The sequence below is a fragment of the Phoca vitulina genome, unplaced genomic scaffold (assembly GCF_004348235.1).
Source record: "Phoca vitulina isolate PV1807 unplaced genomic scaffold, GSC_HSeal_1.0 scaffold95, whole genome shotgun sequence".
NCBI lineage: Eukaryota > Metazoa > Chordata > Mammalia > Carnivora > Phocidae > Phoca > Phoca vitulina.
The window spans coordinates 1,405,896-1,426,015 of NW_022589798.1; the positions used below are offsets into that span (position 1 = coordinate 1,405,896).

General features: G+C 47.7%; 1 protein-coding gene across 3 annotated transcripts; it reads right to left on the reverse strand.

Annotated features, from left to right (window-relative positions):
* Positions 1 to 352: 352 nt before the first annotated feature.
* KCNE1 (potassium voltage-gated channel subfamily E regulatory subunit 1) lies at positions 353 to 10,305 on the reverse strand. Of its 3 annotated transcripts, none has more exons than XM_032396983.1 (2): positions 10,251 to 10,305; positions 353 to 835 (listed from the first exon to the last, which is right to left on the reverse strand). In XM_032396983.1, the coding sequence occupies exon 2, from the start codon at positions 782 to 784 to the stop codon at positions 395 to 397; it is 390 nt and encodes a 129-aa protein (XP_032252874.1). In that variant the 5' UTR covers positions 785 to 835; positions 10,251 to 10,305; the 3' UTR covers positions 353 to 394. The 3 variants fall into 3 exon arrangements, with proteins under 3 accessions (XP_032252874.1, XP_032252873.1, XP_032252872.1); XM_032396982.1 differs by lacking the exon at positions 10,251 to 10,305 and adding an exon at positions 9,796 to 9,833; XM_032396981.1 differs by lacking the exon at positions 10,251 to 10,305 and adding an exon at positions 1,611 to 1,756.
* Between the last annotated feature and the right edge of the window lie 9,815 nt (positions 10,306 to 20,120).

Consider the following 20,120-nt stretch of genomic DNA (forward strand, 5'->3'; position numbering starts at 1 on the left):
AGAGTCAAGGCTGGCTCACTACCGCATCCCTGTCCCAGCCACTGGGAAGTGGAGACAAAGGGAAATGGAGAACCCACCCTTTCCGTCTCAAGAATCGCTCCCACTTCTACATGACCTTGCCAGCTGCCAGGGAGTCTGGGAAACAGAGCTGCTAAAATCAACAAGGCAGGCACAGATACTGAGAGAAGGAATCATCAGATTCCTTGTAAGAACGTCTGGCCGTCATCAGAGAAGGAATGTGATTGTAGAGAGACAGGGTTATGAAGCCACCCCTCACCCCTTACGATTGCAAAAAACCCCAATGACATCCCAAATCATAAAGAATGCAAAAGGCACACGATGGGAAAAATCAGATCACCAGGTAGGATTGGCCCAGTTTTAAACAATCGTGGGTTCATGACAAAGGTTTTATCTCGGGAAGGTGTGTGTGGGGTCGTTCCACCGCCAACTGGTTTTCAATGACGTAACCTGCCCTGTAGGTCTCCAGAACCCGGGCCTGAAAGTACGCCTTGTCCTTCTCCTGCCAGGAGTCAGACTCGATGTACACGTTGAATGGGTCGTGGGAGTGCTCCAGCTTCTTGGAGCGGATGTAACTCAGCATGATGCCCAGGGTGAAGAAGCCGAAGAAGCCGAGCACCATGAGGATGTAGAGCGCCGCCAGCTGGCCGTCATCACTGCGGGGCGACCTGCGGGCCAGGCCGGACATGTTGCCGCCCTGCGCGACCGTCCCCTGCCACAGCGTGGTCAGAAAGGGCGTCGGCGCCGTCGTGTTGGACAGAATCATCCCGGGCTTCAAGTTTCCACCGCTGGAGTTCGAACTGGCCGAGAAAACTTTCTGAAAGAGAAGTGCGATCTGAAATCAGAAAGTGTGTCCTGGCCCAGACCCACACAGAGGCACACGCTCGCCCGTTTTGTGAAATCTCGGGGGAGAGGGGCACCCAGACGGACATACACCCGCGTCCCTGGCATGTGCCACCTTGAATCCACACAGCGCCTCTCTTGATTGATCAGTAAATCAATTGATTCCCTCTTTCTTTTTTTTTTTTTTTTAAGATTTTATTTCTTTAGTTTTCAGAGAGAGCACAAACAGGGGGAGCCGCAGAAGCAGAGGGAGAAGCAGGCTCCCCGCTGAGCAGGGAGCCCGATGCGAGGCTCGATCCCAGGACCCTGAGCTCATGACCTGAGCTGAAGGCAGACACCCAACCCACTGAGCCACCCAGGTGCCCCGATTCCCTCTTATTTCCACTCACCACTCCCACCGCCCACCTCCATAGGCGACCCCCACAATGAGTTCCTCTAATATACACCCTGGGTTGTGTGTGTGTGTGTGTTTTAGTTCATGTGCTATGGGCTGAATTTTGTCCCCCAGTTCACATCTGGAAGCCCTAACCCCCAATGGGACTGCACCTGGAGATAGGGGCTTCAGGGGGGAATTAAGGTTACAGGAGGCTGTAGGGTGGGGCCCTAACCTGCTAGGACCATGGCCTTATAATAAGAGAGAGAAATCTCTCTCTCCTACGCAAGGACACTATGAGAAGGCAACACCTACAAGCCAGGAGGAGAGCTCCCTCCAGGAACCAAACCTTCCAGAACCTTGATCTTGGACTTACAGCTCCGAAACTGTGAAAAAATAGTCTGTTGTGTAAGCCCCAGGCTGTGGGATTTTGTCGTCGCGGCGCAAGCATAAGTGGTGCTGGGTTACATGTCTGCCTCTCTTTCCTTTTCCTCCATCCACTGTGGCTTTGTGGCCTTTGGCCTCGAAGGGACCAGTGTTCCAGCTTGTACTGTGTTTGTCCCCTCCCTGCCCCCTGTCCTCTGCTGAGTGGCTGGCACGGGCCATTTCACTCTGGATGACACTGTCCCTGAAAACCCAGAGAACAGGCCTGGGAACCGTGAGAGCCATTTCCAGGAAACTCTGGAATTCTGTCAGAGGGTTCATGAGTCCTGACACCCCACCTCATGGTCACTGATAAGCTCCACAGGTCTCATTCGTATCTTTGAGAAAATGCTGGCTTCCACCCCCCCCAGGTCCTGCTGGGAGACAAAATATCCAGAGCCAAACGGATGAGGCCACCCTTGAAACTCGACCCACAAGGGCTACCGAGGGCTCACCAGACTCCGAGGGCCTCACTCATTTCTCCGTTGTGTGTAACATTCACTTGAGGCACCCTGGGGTGGCCGTTGAAACTAAGGGTGACGGTTTGGGACCATAGTTTCTGGCCAGAAACCCTGTGGCAAGAGAAATTCCAATGTACATGGGGGAGCGGGGTGCTCAGCCTCTCCCAGCTAGGGTGGGGGCCGTGACATCACACACTGTCTTGCTAGGACAAATGTCAATCTAGAGCTACTTCTTAGAATGGGCTTAATTTTGAAACTTCTGAACGCAGCCCTGGGCAAGATGCTTGGCACCTGCCCTAGGCCCCTCTCCCTCTACCCATCCCGGGGATGTCAGTGCACCCCAGAATTCCTTCGTTGGCCCTCCTTTCTTCTCACTCTGCCCTCTCCCTGTGTGGCTGCACCTGTCCTTTCAGGTTCACCCACATGGCCATGACCCCAGGTACCCTTCTGAGCGCCAGAGCTGGGTGCCCCATGACCTGCCAAGGATTCATGTACCTTCGGCCATCCCCAGTCCCCTCCACCTCAGCCCCCACCCCTCCTGTTCCATGCCTCAGTGAGCGGAGGGGCCGTGCACCCACCCACCACAAAACCTGCGGCCCCCACTGCAAATCCCAATAGGTCAGTCCCCAGCTCAGAGGCCCTCCCAGGTTCCTCCCACCTTCGGGGTGAAACACCCTGTCTTCAGCATGGATGTGGGCCTAGATGCAAGGGCCGCCTGCCTCCCTCTCTTGCTCTACTGTTGTCGCTTGCCCAGACCCCATGCTTGCCAAGCCCTGTACACATCACCATCTCTTTCCACATCTCCAGCAGAGGCAGGCCCTCCTTCTTGGCCCACGGAACCAGGAAGTGGTACCTCCTCATGCTTTTTAATCCAGTTCAGCTTCTCTGATGCTGGGCTGCTTAGCACCAGCATGCATGCCCATGAAGGCCGCTGTGCTCCCCGTTGACTTCACCACAGTCATCATCCCTGTCCCCCACCCTGTCCCCCCGCAGCTTCCCTAGCCTGGCGCCTGGCACACAGCAGCTCAGGAGCTGTCCATGAACTTCTTAATACCTCTTGACGGTGTAATACCTGATTCTTCATAACCCGAGTACCTAATTAACAGAGGCCCCCACTGTCTCCCTCTGAAAGCCACAGGCTCAGGGAGCAGGAGTAGAGAAGGAGAAAGCGATCGGTCGGGAATTACACCTCCACTCCAGGTTTGGATTCTGGCCCTGCTGCTTTCTGGCTACATGACTCTGGTCGGGTTCCTTAGGCTTGTTCAGTCTTCTACCCTTTGGGAACAGGGAGAAACATCACTGACATCTGCAGCTGTTGGACCACACTGACCCAGCGTGCAGAGGGGTCCACATAACATATGACACGTAGTGGTGCGCACTTAGGGTCCCGAGTGTGAGTGGATTGGTTTTTCCAGCTCATTAAGAAATATCAGCTTGGGGGCTCAGTCAATTAAGCGTCTGACTCTTGGTTTTGGCTCCGGGTCATGATCTCAGGGTCGTGGGATCGAGCCCTGTGTTCTTTCTCTGCCCCCCCTCTGCTTATGCACACACGCTCTCTGCTCTCTCAATGAATAAACAAACTCTTAAAAAAAAAAAAAGAAAGAAAGAAAGGAAAAAGAAAAGCAGCCCAGGGATTTGGAGGTTTGGGGTTTTAGGTCTGGCTCTTCCATGGCTGACCACTGTGGCTCTCTTTACCTTGTGGAGAAGCTGCTCATGAATAAGAAACAAATGTGTTTAACGGGTTTTCCTGACATCTCTGGGGCTTTTGAGTCTGTGCCCTGAGCTCTGTTAGAACGGGTTAAGCTGCACGGGCTCAAGAGACTCCCAGGTACTGATTCTTCTACAAAACCAGCATTTTGCCCCATTCTAATTGTTTGGTAACATTTTTTTTTTTGTCTTTGAAGCTTAGACCCAGAGCTGCTAGTCTGCTGGAAATCACTCAACACGAGGTTGTGGGCAGCTGAGCTTTCCAAACACATGCCTGACATTTTTTTTTTTTTTAAATTCTTTTTTTTTTTATAGAGTTTTATTTATTTATTTGAGAGAGTGAGAATGAGAGAGAGAGAGAGAGCACATGAGAGGGGGGAGAGTCAGAGGGAGAAGCAGACTCCCTGCTGAGCAGGGAGCCCGATGTGGGACTTGATCCCAGGACTCCAGGATCATGACCTGAGCCGAAGGCAGTCGCTTAACCAACTGAGCCACCCAGGTGCCCGACATTTTCTTTTTAAATGACTTCAAACCACTTATGAATGCATAGAAACTTGCCCCAGAAAATACAGAGCCCTTGAGCAGATAATATAATTTTTTTCTAAAAATGCAGAATGACCACAAGCAAGGAATCCTGCTACCACTTACTGTTAGAGCATTCTTGTCACTCCATGACCACAGGAGACTAGAATTATGGTAGACAACCGGGGCGCCTGGGTGGCTCAGTCAGTTAGTCTGCCTTTGGCTCAGGTCATGATCTCAGGATCCTGGGATCGAGCCCCATGTCGGGCTCCCTGCTCAGCAAGGTGTCTGCTTTTCCCTCTGCCTCTGCCACTCCCCTGCTTGTGCTCTCTCTTTCAAATAAATAAATAAAAATCTTTAAAAAAAATAGAATTATGGTAGGCAACCTCCAGAGGTTAATTGGTTTAGAGCTAATAGCCCCACACAGCAAGTTAACTTAAGAGTAACTTCTGCAACTAATTCACTTGGGCGGGATCATGAAGAAGACCTGTTACTTAAAAAACCAGACGGACTTTACTATGGCCAGAGGAAGCAACCAGAAACATCTGCTTTAAAAAACCTGCCAGGCCAACCATCCTCAGCCTTGCTTTAAGGTAGTGGTGCTCAAATTCTGGCATGCTTTAAATTTCTTTCTTTCTTTTTTTTTTTTTTTAAGATTTATTTATTTGGCAGGGGGAAGGGGCAGAGGGAGAAGGAGAGGGAGAGAGAGTCTTAAGTGGACTCTGAGCTGAGTGCAGAGCCCAACTCGGGGCTCGATCTCACAACTCTAAGATCAGGACCTGAGCTGAAACCAAGAGTCAGTTGCTTATCGGACTGTGCCACCCAGGCACCCCTGGCATGCTTTAGAATCACCTTCTAAAAATGCAGAGTGCTGGGCTCCACTCCCAGAGTTTCTGATCTAGAATGGCTGGTGTGGGCCCTGAGATTTGCATTTCCAACAAATTCACAGGTGCTGCTGATGCTTCTGGTCCAGGGACCCCCCCACTTGGTGACCTATCGGAATCACCTGGAGAGCTTTAAAAAAATACTGATGGTCAGATCCCCCCTCCAAAGATTGTGATGTCCTTGCTCTGGGTTCCTTTCTGGCATAAAGCTTCCTAGGTGATCCTGATTTGTAGTCAAGCTTGAGACCCACGGGGCTACAGAACCTTAGGAAACTGATCAATCTGGGGCGCCTGGGTGGCTCAGTCAGTTAAGCATCTGCCTTCAGCTCAGGTCATGATCCCAGGGTCCTGGGATCGAGTCCCACATCGGGCTCTTTCTCCCTCTCCCTCTGCTGCTCCCCCTGCTTGTGCGCTCTCTCTCTGTCAAATAAATAAATAAAAATCTTAAAAAAAAAAAAGGAAACTGACCAATCTTTCATGCTGCAAGGTGCCAGGAAGAATTTGATAAGAGAAATGATTTCATAAAATAATTTTCGAATCTCATTTGTTTTTTAGATTTTCTTTTTTGGTCTTATACGTCCCTGGTGTAATCTGAAGAGGAGATGCAGAGAGAAGTTCTCAAGCCTTCACTATAAGCCCAGCTGCCTCCCACCTAACTCACGCAGTCGCCTTAAATGATGCGGAGCCTGTCGGAGCCTTCCGCCAGACCCGAAAAGTCAAGTTCATTAACTTCCTTTCAAGTAACAACTCTGAATTTTTAAAGAAAAAAGTCTTTTTCTTACTTTACACTTAATTTATTGTATTGCTTTTGCGAAATGCACTCTGTGCCCCCAAGGCCTGCCTGCTGGGTCACGTGGTGTTCTCTGTAATGAGTCTCAAAATGAGTTTGGCAATGCCCTCTTAATAGTCAGCAAGGTGTAAACAAACTCATCTGCATGTCAGCTGGGGGTTTATGTCCCATTCTCCAAGTTCACTTCCATTATAATGCCAACGCACTGCCCACTGGCCAGGGTTTCAGACCACTGGACTCACAGGGATTTGAAGAGCAACAAAGCCAGCAATCTTAACTTACAGGAAACTGGGCTCCATAGAGTTGAGCTGACCTGCCCAAGGTCATGTCTTTTATCACAAATACATCTAAAATGTAATCTTGTAGCCATGAACTCACATTTCATTAGTACAGAAAAAGGAGTTCTCAGGACTTAGCAGAGAGGAGACAGATTCTATATTTAAGGTCAAAGGAACTGAGGACCTGGCCATTGATATCAGGTAAAACCAGGTCTACCCAAATGAGGACTGGCTTGGGACCCAAAGATGCCATCAGAAGACCCCCTCCCCTACTGGGGAGAGCCACAACTTTTTGTAGCTTGCACAGTGATAAGGGGGGCTGGGAGAGGCAGAAGCAGCGGGAACCAGGGAGGTCCAACTCTAAACACAAACAGTTTTATGCCCAGCCCATGCTGAATATTCTCAAACTGGCCTTAGTGGGCCTAGAAAGAGGGGGCTTCTAGAAGTGTCTTCTTTGGCGTGAGCTTGAGACTCCTCGTGCAGAACAGATACTGCCCCCAATCAAGGTTAGTACAATTTTCTTTTTTCTCCAAAGCTCACAGCTGCGAATGCATACCAACTGGGTCTCCAGCACCCTGGGATTCTGGAAGGCCCCCAGCTGCACCCAGAGGAGAAGAGGGCAGGGAGTGATGTCACTCGGTGCTGGCACTCATCACCCCCTTTTGCATTTCTCCCACATGTTTCAGCTATGTGGCCTGTCAGCACTGATAACGGCCTGGGGGCTTTTAGAACAGATTTCCTAGACCTGCTACCTTTCCTTCTTTCTCAAGCATTTACTGAGCAACCAAGGCTTTTGTGGGCTGACTCCATCCATACTTCTGCGGAGCGGGTTAGATGCTGGGAGGGGAGAGGAAGAGGGGTGTCGGATTCAGAGCTTGGAGATCTGAATTCCAGGCCTGGCTCGGGCCTAGATAAAACACAGGGCTCCCCTGGGCCTCGGTTTACTTATCTCGGTAAACAGGCATAAGGTTCCTGTCATCTTAACAGCATTCCTTAAGCATTTCCAGAGCAGCCAGTCCTGAAATCCTCATTAGGCTTTACTTGCTTTAGGAAGCAGAATTAGGGTAAAACCAATTATGGACTAGCCTAATTTTGGTGAATATGATCTTATGGAGTCAAGAATTCTGCAAGCATATTTTTCCTGGACGCAACTGCCCATTATTTTCATCTTTATCTCAACAAGTTCTGGAGACATATTTACCCCCAAGCAGAAGAAAAGCCAACAGGGGCCCTCAGACCCTTCCAGGGTGTGAAGGATGGGAATGTGAACCAGTGAGCTGGTGAGAGGGACCCAGCCAAACTCAATATGGGAAAAGGGACGAGCATTTTGGCGGGGAGAATGGACGAGAGGATTCCCAGACTCTGGAGGGCAGCTGAAGTCACACAGAAGGAGGGCAGATGGATTATCGCTTTCAGCAAATTACATAAATTTGAGGAGCCTCAGTTTTCTTATCCAAACACTGGGCATAATGGAATCTCCTCCAACTATACCACAGGGTTCTGTGAGGCACGGGACAAACCCACAACTTCGCTACGTCTAAATTTTGCTGCTCTCTCTGCAAGAGAGGTGTGACCACCATATTTGCTTGTCAAAATTCTACTGGTCCTCCAAATGCCTAGTCCTATGCTAACCTGGGTGTGAAAGCCCCTCCCTGCCTTTGATCACATGGTGCCATGTCTATACCACTCATATTCTAATTTGCATCACAATAACTTGTAAACTTGTCTGAGCATTTCCTTCCAGAAGCTCAGGAAGGTCAGAGACTATCTTGCTCACCTTGTCCCCACTCCAGCATCCAGAACCGTTCCATAAGAGATTGCTGAATTAAATGGGGATGCAAAGTATTAGATTCAATACAACTGCAATGTGCTTGTGAGTGCAAATAACCAATAAAGTATAATACACTCTTGAAAGAAATTGGTGGGTAGCCAAATGAAAACCTCTTTCAATATAGTATGTTTTTATATAATAAAATGTAAACTATTTTTATTTATATTTATGTATCTTATTAGTGTTTTTTTGTATATTAAAATTGATATTATTAACATAGTTACATGCATATCCACAACCTACTTTATTCTTAAAAAGGTTTAAGGCTGTCAGTAATTGTTGATAGTATGGCTGAATTTTTATCCCTTCTTCTGACTCCTGATAACCCCCATCCTGCTTTCCCTTTCTTTTTTCCATATTACTTAAAGCCTGCTAATATAATATGGTTTTCTTATTTATTACGTCCATTGCTTACTGTTTTGTTTGTCTTCTCCACCAAAACGTAAGCTTTTGAGGGCAGGGATGTTTGCGTGTGTTCTTCCGCATGTATCTCAAGGTCTAGAAGAGTATCTTGTATACGGTAGGAGTGCAATAAATATTCATAGGACCCAGGCATGCATGCATGAATGCATGAATGAATAAATGTCCCCATTCAACTACCAGAAAGCCCCGAACCACCAGCTCTACCATCCGAGACTTAAGATGACAAGACTGAGTCCCTCTGATGTCTTCACAGTGTACTTTATTCTCAAAACAATCCACTTTCTAAGAACCTGGCCAAAGCCAGACCTCCAGGGATATTCTTAAAAGGGAGAATGCCTTCCTCAGGTCCATCCTTCCCTCACCTCTAATGAGTATATGAAATAGACCACAGAAAGCAGGTTTTGGCCCCCTCCTTAGCAATCCATAGGTCAGAGTCAAGGTGCTTTCTCGCAAGTCACCATATATGAATTAAAACAGCTGTGCGGTCACAGCAAAGCTCCCACCACCGGGAACGTAAATGACAACAGTGGTTACTGACCAGAACTTTCCTTAAGGGAACTAGAAGCTCCTTCTTAACCTAAATGTGGACTCAAAATAAACTGTTCACATACAGCAGTTTAAAAAATCCAGGCGGGGACAATGTAACAGGTGACAGACCCCGAACATACACATGGCTGCTACTCGATCAACTTTCTTCCAGAAGTTCCACATTTTCCCCAATTACTACAGTTAAGAGCAGATACATCAATGTTCTCCATGTCCCACGCCTTTTCCCCAGGGAGATGCCAAGGCCCAAGTACCTTCAAAAAATTAAAAAGCTCCCTTTGAGGCAGAATGTATCTGCAAGCATTGCTTAAGCTGGATGGAGGTCTTTGAAACCCAGGCGGGACTGGGATCGTGGGCGGTTTTAGTTTTCTTTGGGTCCTTTGAGGTAGTTCCCAAGTTTTCTACAAGAATGCGAGTTCATAAAAATGGGGAAAAGTGGTTGCTATTTGGTGGTGAGACACTTTCCGACGCGTGTGTCTCTAAGTGAAGCGGGGCAGAGGGAAGGGAGGCACGGACCGAATCCTCCATCCCGTCCCGTCTCCCGGTGCGGGGTAGGGGGTGGGAGGGGCGGAGGCGGGGTCGCGGCGCCTCCGGCCCCGGGGGCTGAGACCCGCTCCCTGGAGCCCCCATCAGGGTGGCCCGACTGGGGCGCCGGCGCGCGGGGCGAGGAGCCGGGAGGCGGGAGCCCGTACTTACCGGGTCCGGGGCGCCGAGGCACCCGGGTGCGCAGCGGGTCCGCCGGGCCGCGCGCAGGACACCCACGGCCGAGCCCGAGGCGGCGCGCTCCCGGGCGTGCGGCGGCGCAGGCAGGCGGGCGGGGCCTCCCGGAGCCCGCGGGCGCCCCGCCCCGACCCCGCGCGGCCCGGCCGCGCCCTGGCCCCCCGCACCCCCCTCCGACCCACCCCAGACCAGCCCCGGCCCTCCGCTGCCTGCGTGCCCGGCTGAGCGCCTGGGATCGCGCCCCGGGCCGGCAGAGACTCCGTATTACTACAAGTTCCAGCCAGCCAGCCAGCCAGATCTACCTTTCCGCGGGACTTTGCAGTGGGCAGGCTAGAAGCAAGAGAAAGGCATTCCTGGAGACCCCCATCCTCGGCGGAGAGCCAGGACAAACGTCCCTTCCAACAGCTCCAAACAATAACTTAAAGACTCACAACCCCAGCAGACTCCTTTTAGCTGCATCCCGCACCCCAGCTGTGTCCATGCGTCTATGCGCCCGAATTATGCAGCACTGGGTGTCCGTCCAGCTCCCAGCTGGAGGTGCCGCTGTGCACCGGACAGGAGAGGTCCCAGCCTGCGGGAGTCAGTCGCTGGGGCCACCCACGCCTTGGCAGGGGCACTCCAAAGTCCTTGGGGGCGGTGGGACCGGCCACGAGGGGCAAACCGCACAAGGGCCCCAGTGACCTGCCAGCAGATTTCACGGCCGCTGCCCACAAGCGTGGGAGCGGAGACCGGGCCCGGGCCATTTCCAAAGGACAGGCCGGTGGAAGCTCTGGGGAATGAGGTCCAGGCTCACGCTCTGCAGGCCTCTGCAGGCGGGGAGCGGAGGAAGAAGATTCCTGACCTAGGGCCCGACTGCTTGGTCTTCCTCCTTCACTCTCCTTCTTGGGCCTTGGGCTGGGTGCTCTCCCGGGGAGGAGGCCCTCAGAGGGGTCCGCCGCCCGCGTGTGACACTCCAGGACTCGCTCAGCGGGTAGAGGCGGAGTTGGCAGCCAGTACAAACCCACCGCAGACACTTGGGAAAGCCCTAAAATGCCGCTAGCGTGGATGTGTAATTGTACACTGTGAAGTCTGTTCTGCGCGGAGGGAAAAGCTTTATGCACAGAAAAGTTCTTTGTAGGGGCGCCTGGGTGGCTAGTCGTTAAGCGTCTGCCTTCGGCTCAGGTCATGATCCCGGGGTCCTCGGATTGAGCCCCGCATGGAGCCCCGCATCGGGGTCCCCACTCAGCAGGGAGCCTGCTTCTCCCTCTCCCTCTGCCTGCCTCTCGCCCTGCTTGTGCTCTCTCTCTCTGTCAAATAAATAAATAAAATCTTAAAAGAAAAAGTTCTTCGTAGTTTTACTTGCAATAGCTAGAAACTGAATGTCTCAAAACAGAAAAGTGGTTAATGATGGTACCTCTGATAGAACATTACTCTACATACTGGAACATTACCCGAGGTCAGTAAGGTAATGTTTACAAATAGTCCGTAACACGTGGGATCCTTATATTGCGGTGTTAAATGAAAAATAACAAGGCTCTAAATTGCACACACAGGATGCTATGCGTCAGTTCATCTCGAGGCTAAAAAAACACACCACGATGTTAATATTGTCTGTTGATGGTGGGCTTATGTGGGATCTATTTTCTTATTTACACTATTCTGTGTTTTCCTTTTCCTTTTTTTTTTTTTTTTTTTATTTTGCAATAACTCTAGGTTCTTTAATACTTAGGGAAAAATACATACACTTTATCTGGAAATTCCCTAGGTCACGCTGTATGGAGGTGGTCTCTTTTTGCCCACCTTTCCACGAAGGACTCCCCGCGGGGGGAAATGGATAGTGGATTGAAGCAAAAATGTTTGTCCTGTCCAACTTGTGTGCAGCCCTTTCAGTGCCAGCCCACAGGCCAGGTGACCGCGTGTGGTGCACCCCACACCAGCTGTGAGATTACTATGTCCCCTGGCGGGGGAACAGTGCCTGCCCATCCGTCACCCAGTTACTGTGTGTGTATGGCGGCGTTTGCTAAAGGTGCAATGTGTGTGAGTGGTGGTGCTCTTATTTCACTTCCTGGTTCTCTCCATCCCCCGTATGATGGATTATTTGATTATGATGATACCATTTCTTACTTGTAATGATACGACATGATTATAGGCAAGAAAGACTGTATTTTGTTTCTTTTTTTTTTTTTTTTAAGACTTTATTTATTTATTTGAGAGAGAGGGAATGAAAGAGCCCAAGAGGGGGGAGGGCCAGAGGGAGAAGCAGACTCCCTGTTGAGCAGGGAGCCCCGATGCAGGACTTGATCCTGGGACTCCATCCTGGGACTCCAGGATCATGACCTGAGCCAAAGGCAGTTGCTTAACCAACTGAGCCACCCAGGCGCCCTGACTGTATTTTGTTTCTTGAAATGGTTTCTCCTTTTCTCTTTCTCTTCCTACTTTTACCTTTCTAGACTCACCTTGCCCCACCATACAGGTGTGATCCAACTTAAAATAATCATAACAATAGAGCTACAGCACGCAAAGCCCTTGGGTCCGTCATTTCTCTCTTCTCTCTCTGGTTCCTCCACCTTCTCCATTCTTCTTGGTCCCTTCACTGGAACTGGGTCTTGGGAAAGGGGTGGCAAGTGTAGCCCCCCTGCTCTTCTCAGTGGGTTTATGTTCCTCTTCTGTGAGTTCCCACCTCAGTGCAGGTGACATCCGAAGCCAGAGCTTCAGCTACTTTTCTTTCTTTCATAGGAAAATCTTATATCTCAATTTGCAACTTGGATGTCCTGCTTATGTTCCTAACCTTGCTCACACGCTCTAGGAGAAAGAACAGCTCTGCCATCAGAAAGGACTGGTCTGCAGCGTAACCCACCCACCCAGGATGCTCTTATGGACTCTGGACCAGGATACGTAGACAGTTCTTGGCTGTTCCCTCTGGCTGCCATTCAGTTGGTGTCCAGATGCCCCTGCATTAGCCTCAGGACATCCCCTGCCCTTTGACCCCTCTTTCTTCCTGCTTTTTCACCCCTCTACCCCATAGCTTCTACTATCCCATGGGAAACTCTCACTTGTCAGTGAGAAACACCTGCAAGGCAAACAACCTTTCTTTAGTAGCAGCAGGGCAGATCCTGAGTGCGGTCACATGCTCATTACAACACTTCCCCCAAGAAGGAGAAAGAGAAGGAAGGGCACTGAAGTCCTCATTCTGCCCCGCTGGTGACAGATGAGGTGCAAAGTGATGGAAGAGAGCCCCACCCTGCCCCCTGCCTGTCACTGGGGGTGCCGTCCCCTGTCCATGGCTCCATCAGCACCCCACACAGGTGGCTCGGCATGTCTGTGTCTTCTCTGATGGCCACATGGTGCTCTCATCTCTTCTGTCCCCTTCCCCTGGCCAACATCTCCCCATCTGATTCACTTGGTTGTAGGAGGCCTGGCCTCAATTTCCTCCCAGGGCTCCTCTTTGGCTAGGGGTCCTGCACACAAGGGGCATTCTTCCCAAATGCCACGGTCCCTGGCATTCTCCTAAAACCCCCTAGAGGATTGCTCTTGTTCCGAAAAGAAACCACCCACAACCTGTATACAGGTCATTCCAGTTCCATGACCTTATTTCCCACTGTTCTGCTCCACCAAGCTTCCAGACCAGCAAAAGACACACCTCCATTGTCTGTGCACAACCTGCCCTTCCCCCCTCCAGACAGGTGGACGATCATCCTCCAACTTGGGCCCAGGACATTTTCAAATCCCAGATCGTCAGCAAAGGGCTAAAATGTGGGGTCGGTGACCAGCTCTGAGCCTCTTGGCATAGAGTCTATCTGTTTGCTTTAGTTCTGAATTCGTTTTCAAGATGAAATAATTGAGATCTCTCATACTAAACATCAAGATGTCTGGCTTCTCTTATAAAACTCAACAGGTCTAGAAACTTTATGCTCACTTTTGGCAAAGCAACCAATGGTAGGGGCTGCATTTTCCACAAAAAGACACACTAGAGAGTTTACCACATGCCCTCCCACTCCACATTCTCCCCGGCAGGACAATGAGCAGGACCCACTCACTCACTATCCTGCCTGTCTATAGGTATTGAGTTGGTCACTTCTGTTCTAGGCCTTTCCCTTCCAGGACAAAGCCCCTTGTCTGGCTGTTCCTTCACTTTGCATGCCTGGGAACTCATTTCTGCCCGTGTTTTGTCCTGGCTCGTTTGCTGTGTTGCAAGTGCTCTTTGGCTGTGTCAGAGGTGGATGCTTTGTTTACCCATTTAGAGCAAGGGTTCTTAATTTTTCAGGAATCTTCATGGGAATCTGAGAAAAGCCATGGCTTTCCTCCCATTCCTCCAAAGGCACAGATGTGCAACATTTTGCCTATAGTTCAGGAGACCCCAGGGATGCTGGGCGATTTGTGGCCGCCATGTTAGGAACTTCAGGGCAAGGACCATCTTTTCTGTGAAACAAACTCAACTCTGTAGGACCGATTCTATGGGTCTTTACTGTGTACTTTGCTCAACAAATGCCACCAAGTGTTGCCCAACTGTTGGACAGCAAGACTGTCCATGAAAATAGTTGTTCAAGCTGCTTCTACCCAGGTTCCTGGGAGCACAGCTCTAATTCTTGGCACCCTTGAGTCACCCAAGGAAGATGACTGATACCAGCTCCAGACCCCCCAAGTCAGGGATCACAGCTGCCCTTTCATTTTGACAAATAACCACAGCCTTCACCTTGCTATGAAAAGAGCACAAATCCAAATAAGAAAGCTTTTCCCAAAGAAATAACATCGTTGTTTCCTCCCCCCACCCCCTTTTTGTCCCAGAATAATGCTATGCTGATAGGAACATGATAAATTAATTATACTCTGGAATGTTATTCATTGCTAGGAAAGCACACTCAATCGACACATACAATGTTGGACATTTGAATACAAATATTGCCCTTATGTTTTTGTTTTATTTATTTTTTTGAAACCCAACAGATCAAATTTATGCAGGATTATATGTATAATCCTTTTAAAGGCTGTAGATTTAAAAGCTCAAAGGTAACAATGTGCTGGGTGTTGTAGTCAGCCAAAGAGCAAGGTAACGCAGGAATGAGATTAGTAAGTCAGTCAAAGAGCAAGGTAACACAGGAATGAGATTAGCATCTCTTCAGTTCCTTGCATGTCTGATATTATTTTGGTGTTCCTCCACTTCCTGATAACACAGAAGCACTGTTGTGGCCCAAGTCCCCAAAATGGAAGGACATTGGCCAACCTGAATTGAAAACCAGTGCAGGCAACCTTTCTGGGAATGTGTGCGAAGGTCACTTTTTAGAAATGGGACTGTCCACAGCCGTTGTCATGATCTCTGCGCTATTTCAACCAGGGCCCTTCTGCCTGGCAGTCTGGATTAATGTGGATTGCTGCAGGTCCTCCACAGGGGTTGAAGGAAGAAATCAGAGGTGGTGTCTGGCATAACTTGGAGGAGGGTCGGAGGAACTATATTCAGAGGAAATCTTCAGAAGAGCAAATTTAAGTTTGAAACCTATAAACAGTGAAAAGATTTTGATGACACCCTTGATCTTTGAATCCTTATTCTAAGTAATATCAAGTCTGAACCCAGACCCCATCTCTTAAAATTTTTCTCAATAAATAAATCTCCTGATGACCGGTCAGCTTAATTCAGTATTTACCAAGTTTCTAGATGGGAGGGGTGAAGAGCATTCAATCAAATGTATGTCCAAATTTACCAACCTTGCAGAGTAGAGCTGAGATGCCACCCTCTCTCCTGCCAGTCTTACCCCGCCCTCAACACACACGAAGTCTTTCTGGCAGAAGTGGTCTCTCCCTCCTGGAGAGATGCTGTGCAAACATTGCCCTTACGTTTGTTGTTGCTCTTGTTGTTTTTAAAACCAATCGGTTCCAACAGCATGAGGTGTCACCTTTGACCGTGGCACTCTGTCCCCCAAAACTCTCAGGACTAGTCCTCTTTTTTCATTTCTGAAGGCCCCACCCAAGGCCAGCATGTATCAACTTTCGCCAAGAATCTAACAAGAGTTCCAGGCTGGTCTCCTAGCCTAGTCTGGCCCTCTTCCTCTCTCCTTGAAAGGTCCATTTTACCATGCTTCATTTTCAGCCTCACCTGTCAGTAACTGAGGATCACATCGGCCTTCATTGTTAGCTGTCAGCTGTAACCCCCAAAGGACAAACTCTATCAACTCATTTGCCTTTAGTCCTCTACTGGGACCAGCGAGGAATGTAGCAAATAGACAGGGATTCACAGATATTTCTTGAACAGATAACTGGTTACTTGTCCATGATTTGGGGGACACCCGTTTCTGGACCAGTCAGAGACCAGACTGTATCTCCTGTGAACTTTGCCAAGTCAAATTGAATTTAATGGAATGTCAGAGTGTAGAAGTTTGGACTAGAAAAGTTAAGTAGGAGGAGTAAGTGTGAGTGACAGTATCTAAATGAAAATCCATGTTGTGACAGTAGATCAGACCTTTTCTCCTCTGATGTTGCTCATTTGGAAATCACAAAATGCCCAAGGTATCATAAGCATTGAATATTGGACAAGAGAATTGTCTATAACAAATGTCATGATTTTTCAGTGTTCCATGTCCCTTGGCAGTGAGTGTGACCTGGCACTAAAATGGGAAAGCCCGCGACCCTGGGTGGGGTCCTGGCTCTGCAGGTAAACCACCTAGTCACTAACCCTGAGCCGAGACACTTGAACCCTCCCTTTCTTGTTTTGCTCATTTGTGACTCTGGTGATAAGAAGACCTGCTCTATTTGACTTGTTGTGTCGGTGTGGTGAATGAAAAGAACTTCTTTAAATCCCTGTGCAACAAGGCAGTGAATTGAAAATAAGGAAGATAGGGAAGAGTGTTCTGGACAAGATGGCTCAATGAGTTCATGCTCTGATCCAGCCTTCAGCTCTGAACACAGCCATGACAGATAAGGTATAAAAATAGAAAGCTAAAAAGAGATGTCTGGCTCAAGAGAAGCAGTGAAAGCTTTCTGGAAGCCTCTGACCCACTGGGCTCTTTGTCTAAAGTCAGCAGGGAGCTTAGCTCCTCTGGGCAAGCCCAACAGGCAAACAACCAAGATGACAGACAGGAACCAAGTTACTTGAAGTCAGGAGCTGAGTGGGAGTCCTGAAAGAAACAAATTATGGAAAGAAACCACTGCCTGTAGACCACGGTTCTAGAACAATGAGGGTCTGGGAATGTGGAGCTGGAGACCCAACTCCCCACCGAAAACTGAGCCTAGTTCCATACTGGCCTCAAGACTGCATGGTTGTCACCAGGATCCCTATGGGACAGAGACCCCACACTACTGTTACCAAGGCCAGGATGCCCCCAAACTGCTGTTATCTAGTCCAGGATGACATTCCAGGGTCCAGGTGGAAGCTGTCACAAAATGTTGGTCAGGCAAGGGCGGGCTGGGTGAGGTGGATCCAGGTGAAAATGAAAATGAGATATGAAAAGAAGCCAAAAAACAAAACCCACTTGAAATGAGCCTAAGATTAAAATTCTAAAACATGTGAAGAAATCTAATATTAAAGACAGTCAAAAGTCCCCAAATCATTTTATGAAGTTAGAACACTCTGATACCAAACCGCATGACAATAGGACATAAAAGGAAAATCACCCATCAGCATCAACCCTGAAAACTATTGCAGAGACTCTAAGTAAAAATATTGGCAAACCAAATTCAACAACTCCTAAATCAACATTATAGCAGAACAAATACAATAATAAGTTTATCCCAGGAATACCAGGTTGGTTTAATGTGGTGTAATTTAAGAAATTTGATGTCTGTAAGTAACATAGTAGTAGTAGTAATATTAATATTATGATGTAGTGATTAATTTTATGTTACAACTTGACTGGGCCACAGGGTGCCCAGATATTTGGTCAAACATTATTCTGGGTGTTTCTGTGAAGGTGTTTTCAGATGAGATTCACATTGACATCTATAGACTAAGTAGAGCAAATTGCATCAATGTAGGTGGGCCTTACCCAATCAGTTGCAGACCTGAATAGAACAAAAGTCTGACTCTCTCTCAAGTAAGAGAGAATTTTCCTGCCTGAGAGCCTTTGAAATGGGACATAGGCTCTTCCTCGTTCTAAAGCAGTCTGCTGGCCCTTAGACCAAAATCGGGACATCAGCTCTGTAGATTTTCTATTTGTCAGTCTCCATAATCAAGTGATCCAATTCCTTAAAATACATATTTTCATAATCTCCTATTTGTACTGTTTCTCTGGAGAGAAATGCAGATGGTAGTGTTATCAAATGTACTTAAGTGATTCATTTTAAAGGAGAAAAACCATATAAGCATTCATTTCTTTATTTAGTCAACATTTACGTATTGAACACCTATTCTGTGTGTGCAGACACTGTTTTAGACACAGTGAGAGAGGGATCAACAAAGCAGACAAAAATCTCTTTTCTGATGGAACTTACGTTCAGTTTGGTGGGAAGAGGGGGAGAAGGACCCCAGTGGTCAACAAGATAAATAACATTCCTAATATGTTAAAAATGTAGAAGTGCTATGGCAAAAATCAAGCAGAGAAGGGGGATAGAGAGTGTTGGCCCGGGGTTGGAGGAGGTTGTAATTTTAAATAGGGTGGCAGGGGAAACTCTCACTGAAAAAGTGAGATTTCAGTGAAGGTCTTAAGGAAACGAGGAGCAAGTAATTCAAGCACCTGGGAGGAGGCAGAGGCAGCTACAAATGCCAGGACCCTAGGATGGGAAAGGTCTGGTGGGAGGAGAAGGAAATCAGTTACTCTGGCTGGGAAGAATGAACAGGAAGTGGAGGGAAGACAAAGGAAGTGCTCAAGAGATGGGGGAAAGATCTTGTAGGTACTTTCATAAGACCTTGTAAGATGGGAAAAAAGGGATGGTGTTAAATAGGAATGACTTACATTTAATGTGCTCATGGTGGTTACCATGTTGAGAACTAGTGGAAGATGCTGAAGAAAGGAGACTAGTCAGGAGGCCAAAAATGGAAATGGTGTTGGTTCGGACCAAGAGGGTATCACAGGAAATGGTGTGAAGTGGTCAGAGTCTGGATTATATTCATGTGTATTTAAAGTCGTGTTTATTAAGGTGTAATTTATATTCGATAAAATTTATCTCTTTGAGGTATAACATTTGAGGAATTTTGACAAATGTACAGTCACATAGTCATAATCATAATAAAGATATGGAATCTTTCCTTCACTTCAAAATTTCCAATGTGCTCCTTTGTAACTATCTGTTCTCCTAACCTTAGCCCCCAGCAACCACTAAGCTGATTTCTGTCCATACAGTTTCACCTTTTCCAGAATGCTATACAAATGGAATCATATAGTATGCAGCCTTTTACATTTAGTTTCCTTCACTTGGCTTAAGGATTTGGAGATTCATATGTGTTGTTTCAGGTACCAGTAGCTTGTTCCTAATATTGCTGGTTAGTATTTCATAATGGATGTGCCATGATATTTATCTGTCACTAGTTGATAGACATTAACATTTACTTTAGGTCTTTACTTTACTTTAGGTTACTTTAAGGTTTAACTTAGGGTTCTTATAAATAAAATTGATAAAAACATCCAATTACACATCTTTGTGTGGACCTATGTTTTCATTTTTATCAGGTTAATACTTAGGACTAGTTGTAGTTGTATGCTTAAATTTATAAGAGGGGTGCCTGGGGGGCTCAGTCGGTGAAGCGTCTGCCTTCGGCTCAGATCATGATCCCGGGGGTCCTGGGATCAAGTCCCGCGTCGGGCTCCATGCTTCACGGGAAGCGTGTTTCTCCCTCTCCCACTCCCCCTGTTTGTGTTCCCTCTCTCGCTGTCTCTCTCTCTGTCAAATAAATAAATAAAATCTTAAAAATAATAAAATAAAAACAAAAGCGAATATAGAATGTTTTATCATACTGGTAGAAAACAGAAGGGGAAAATTCTTTAAGAAAAAAAAGCTGCTGAAAGAAAAACAAAGCTGGAGGTATCACAGTTCCAGAGTTGAAGTTATATTACAAAACAGTAGTAATTAAAACAGTATGGTACTGGCATAAAAATAGACACAGAGATCAATGGAATATAGTAAAAAAAAAACAGAAACACAATTATATGGTCAACTAATCTTTGACAAAGAAGACAAGAATATACAATGGGAAAAAGACAGTCTCTTTAACCAACAGTGTTGGGAAAACTGACAGCAACATGCAAAAGAATGAAACTGGACCACTTTCTTACACCATACACAAAAATAAACTCAAAATGGATTAAAGACATAACTAAATGTAAGACCTGAAACCATAAAAAGTCCTAAAAGAGGGCATAGGCAGTAATTTCTCTGACATCAGCTGTAGCAACATTTTT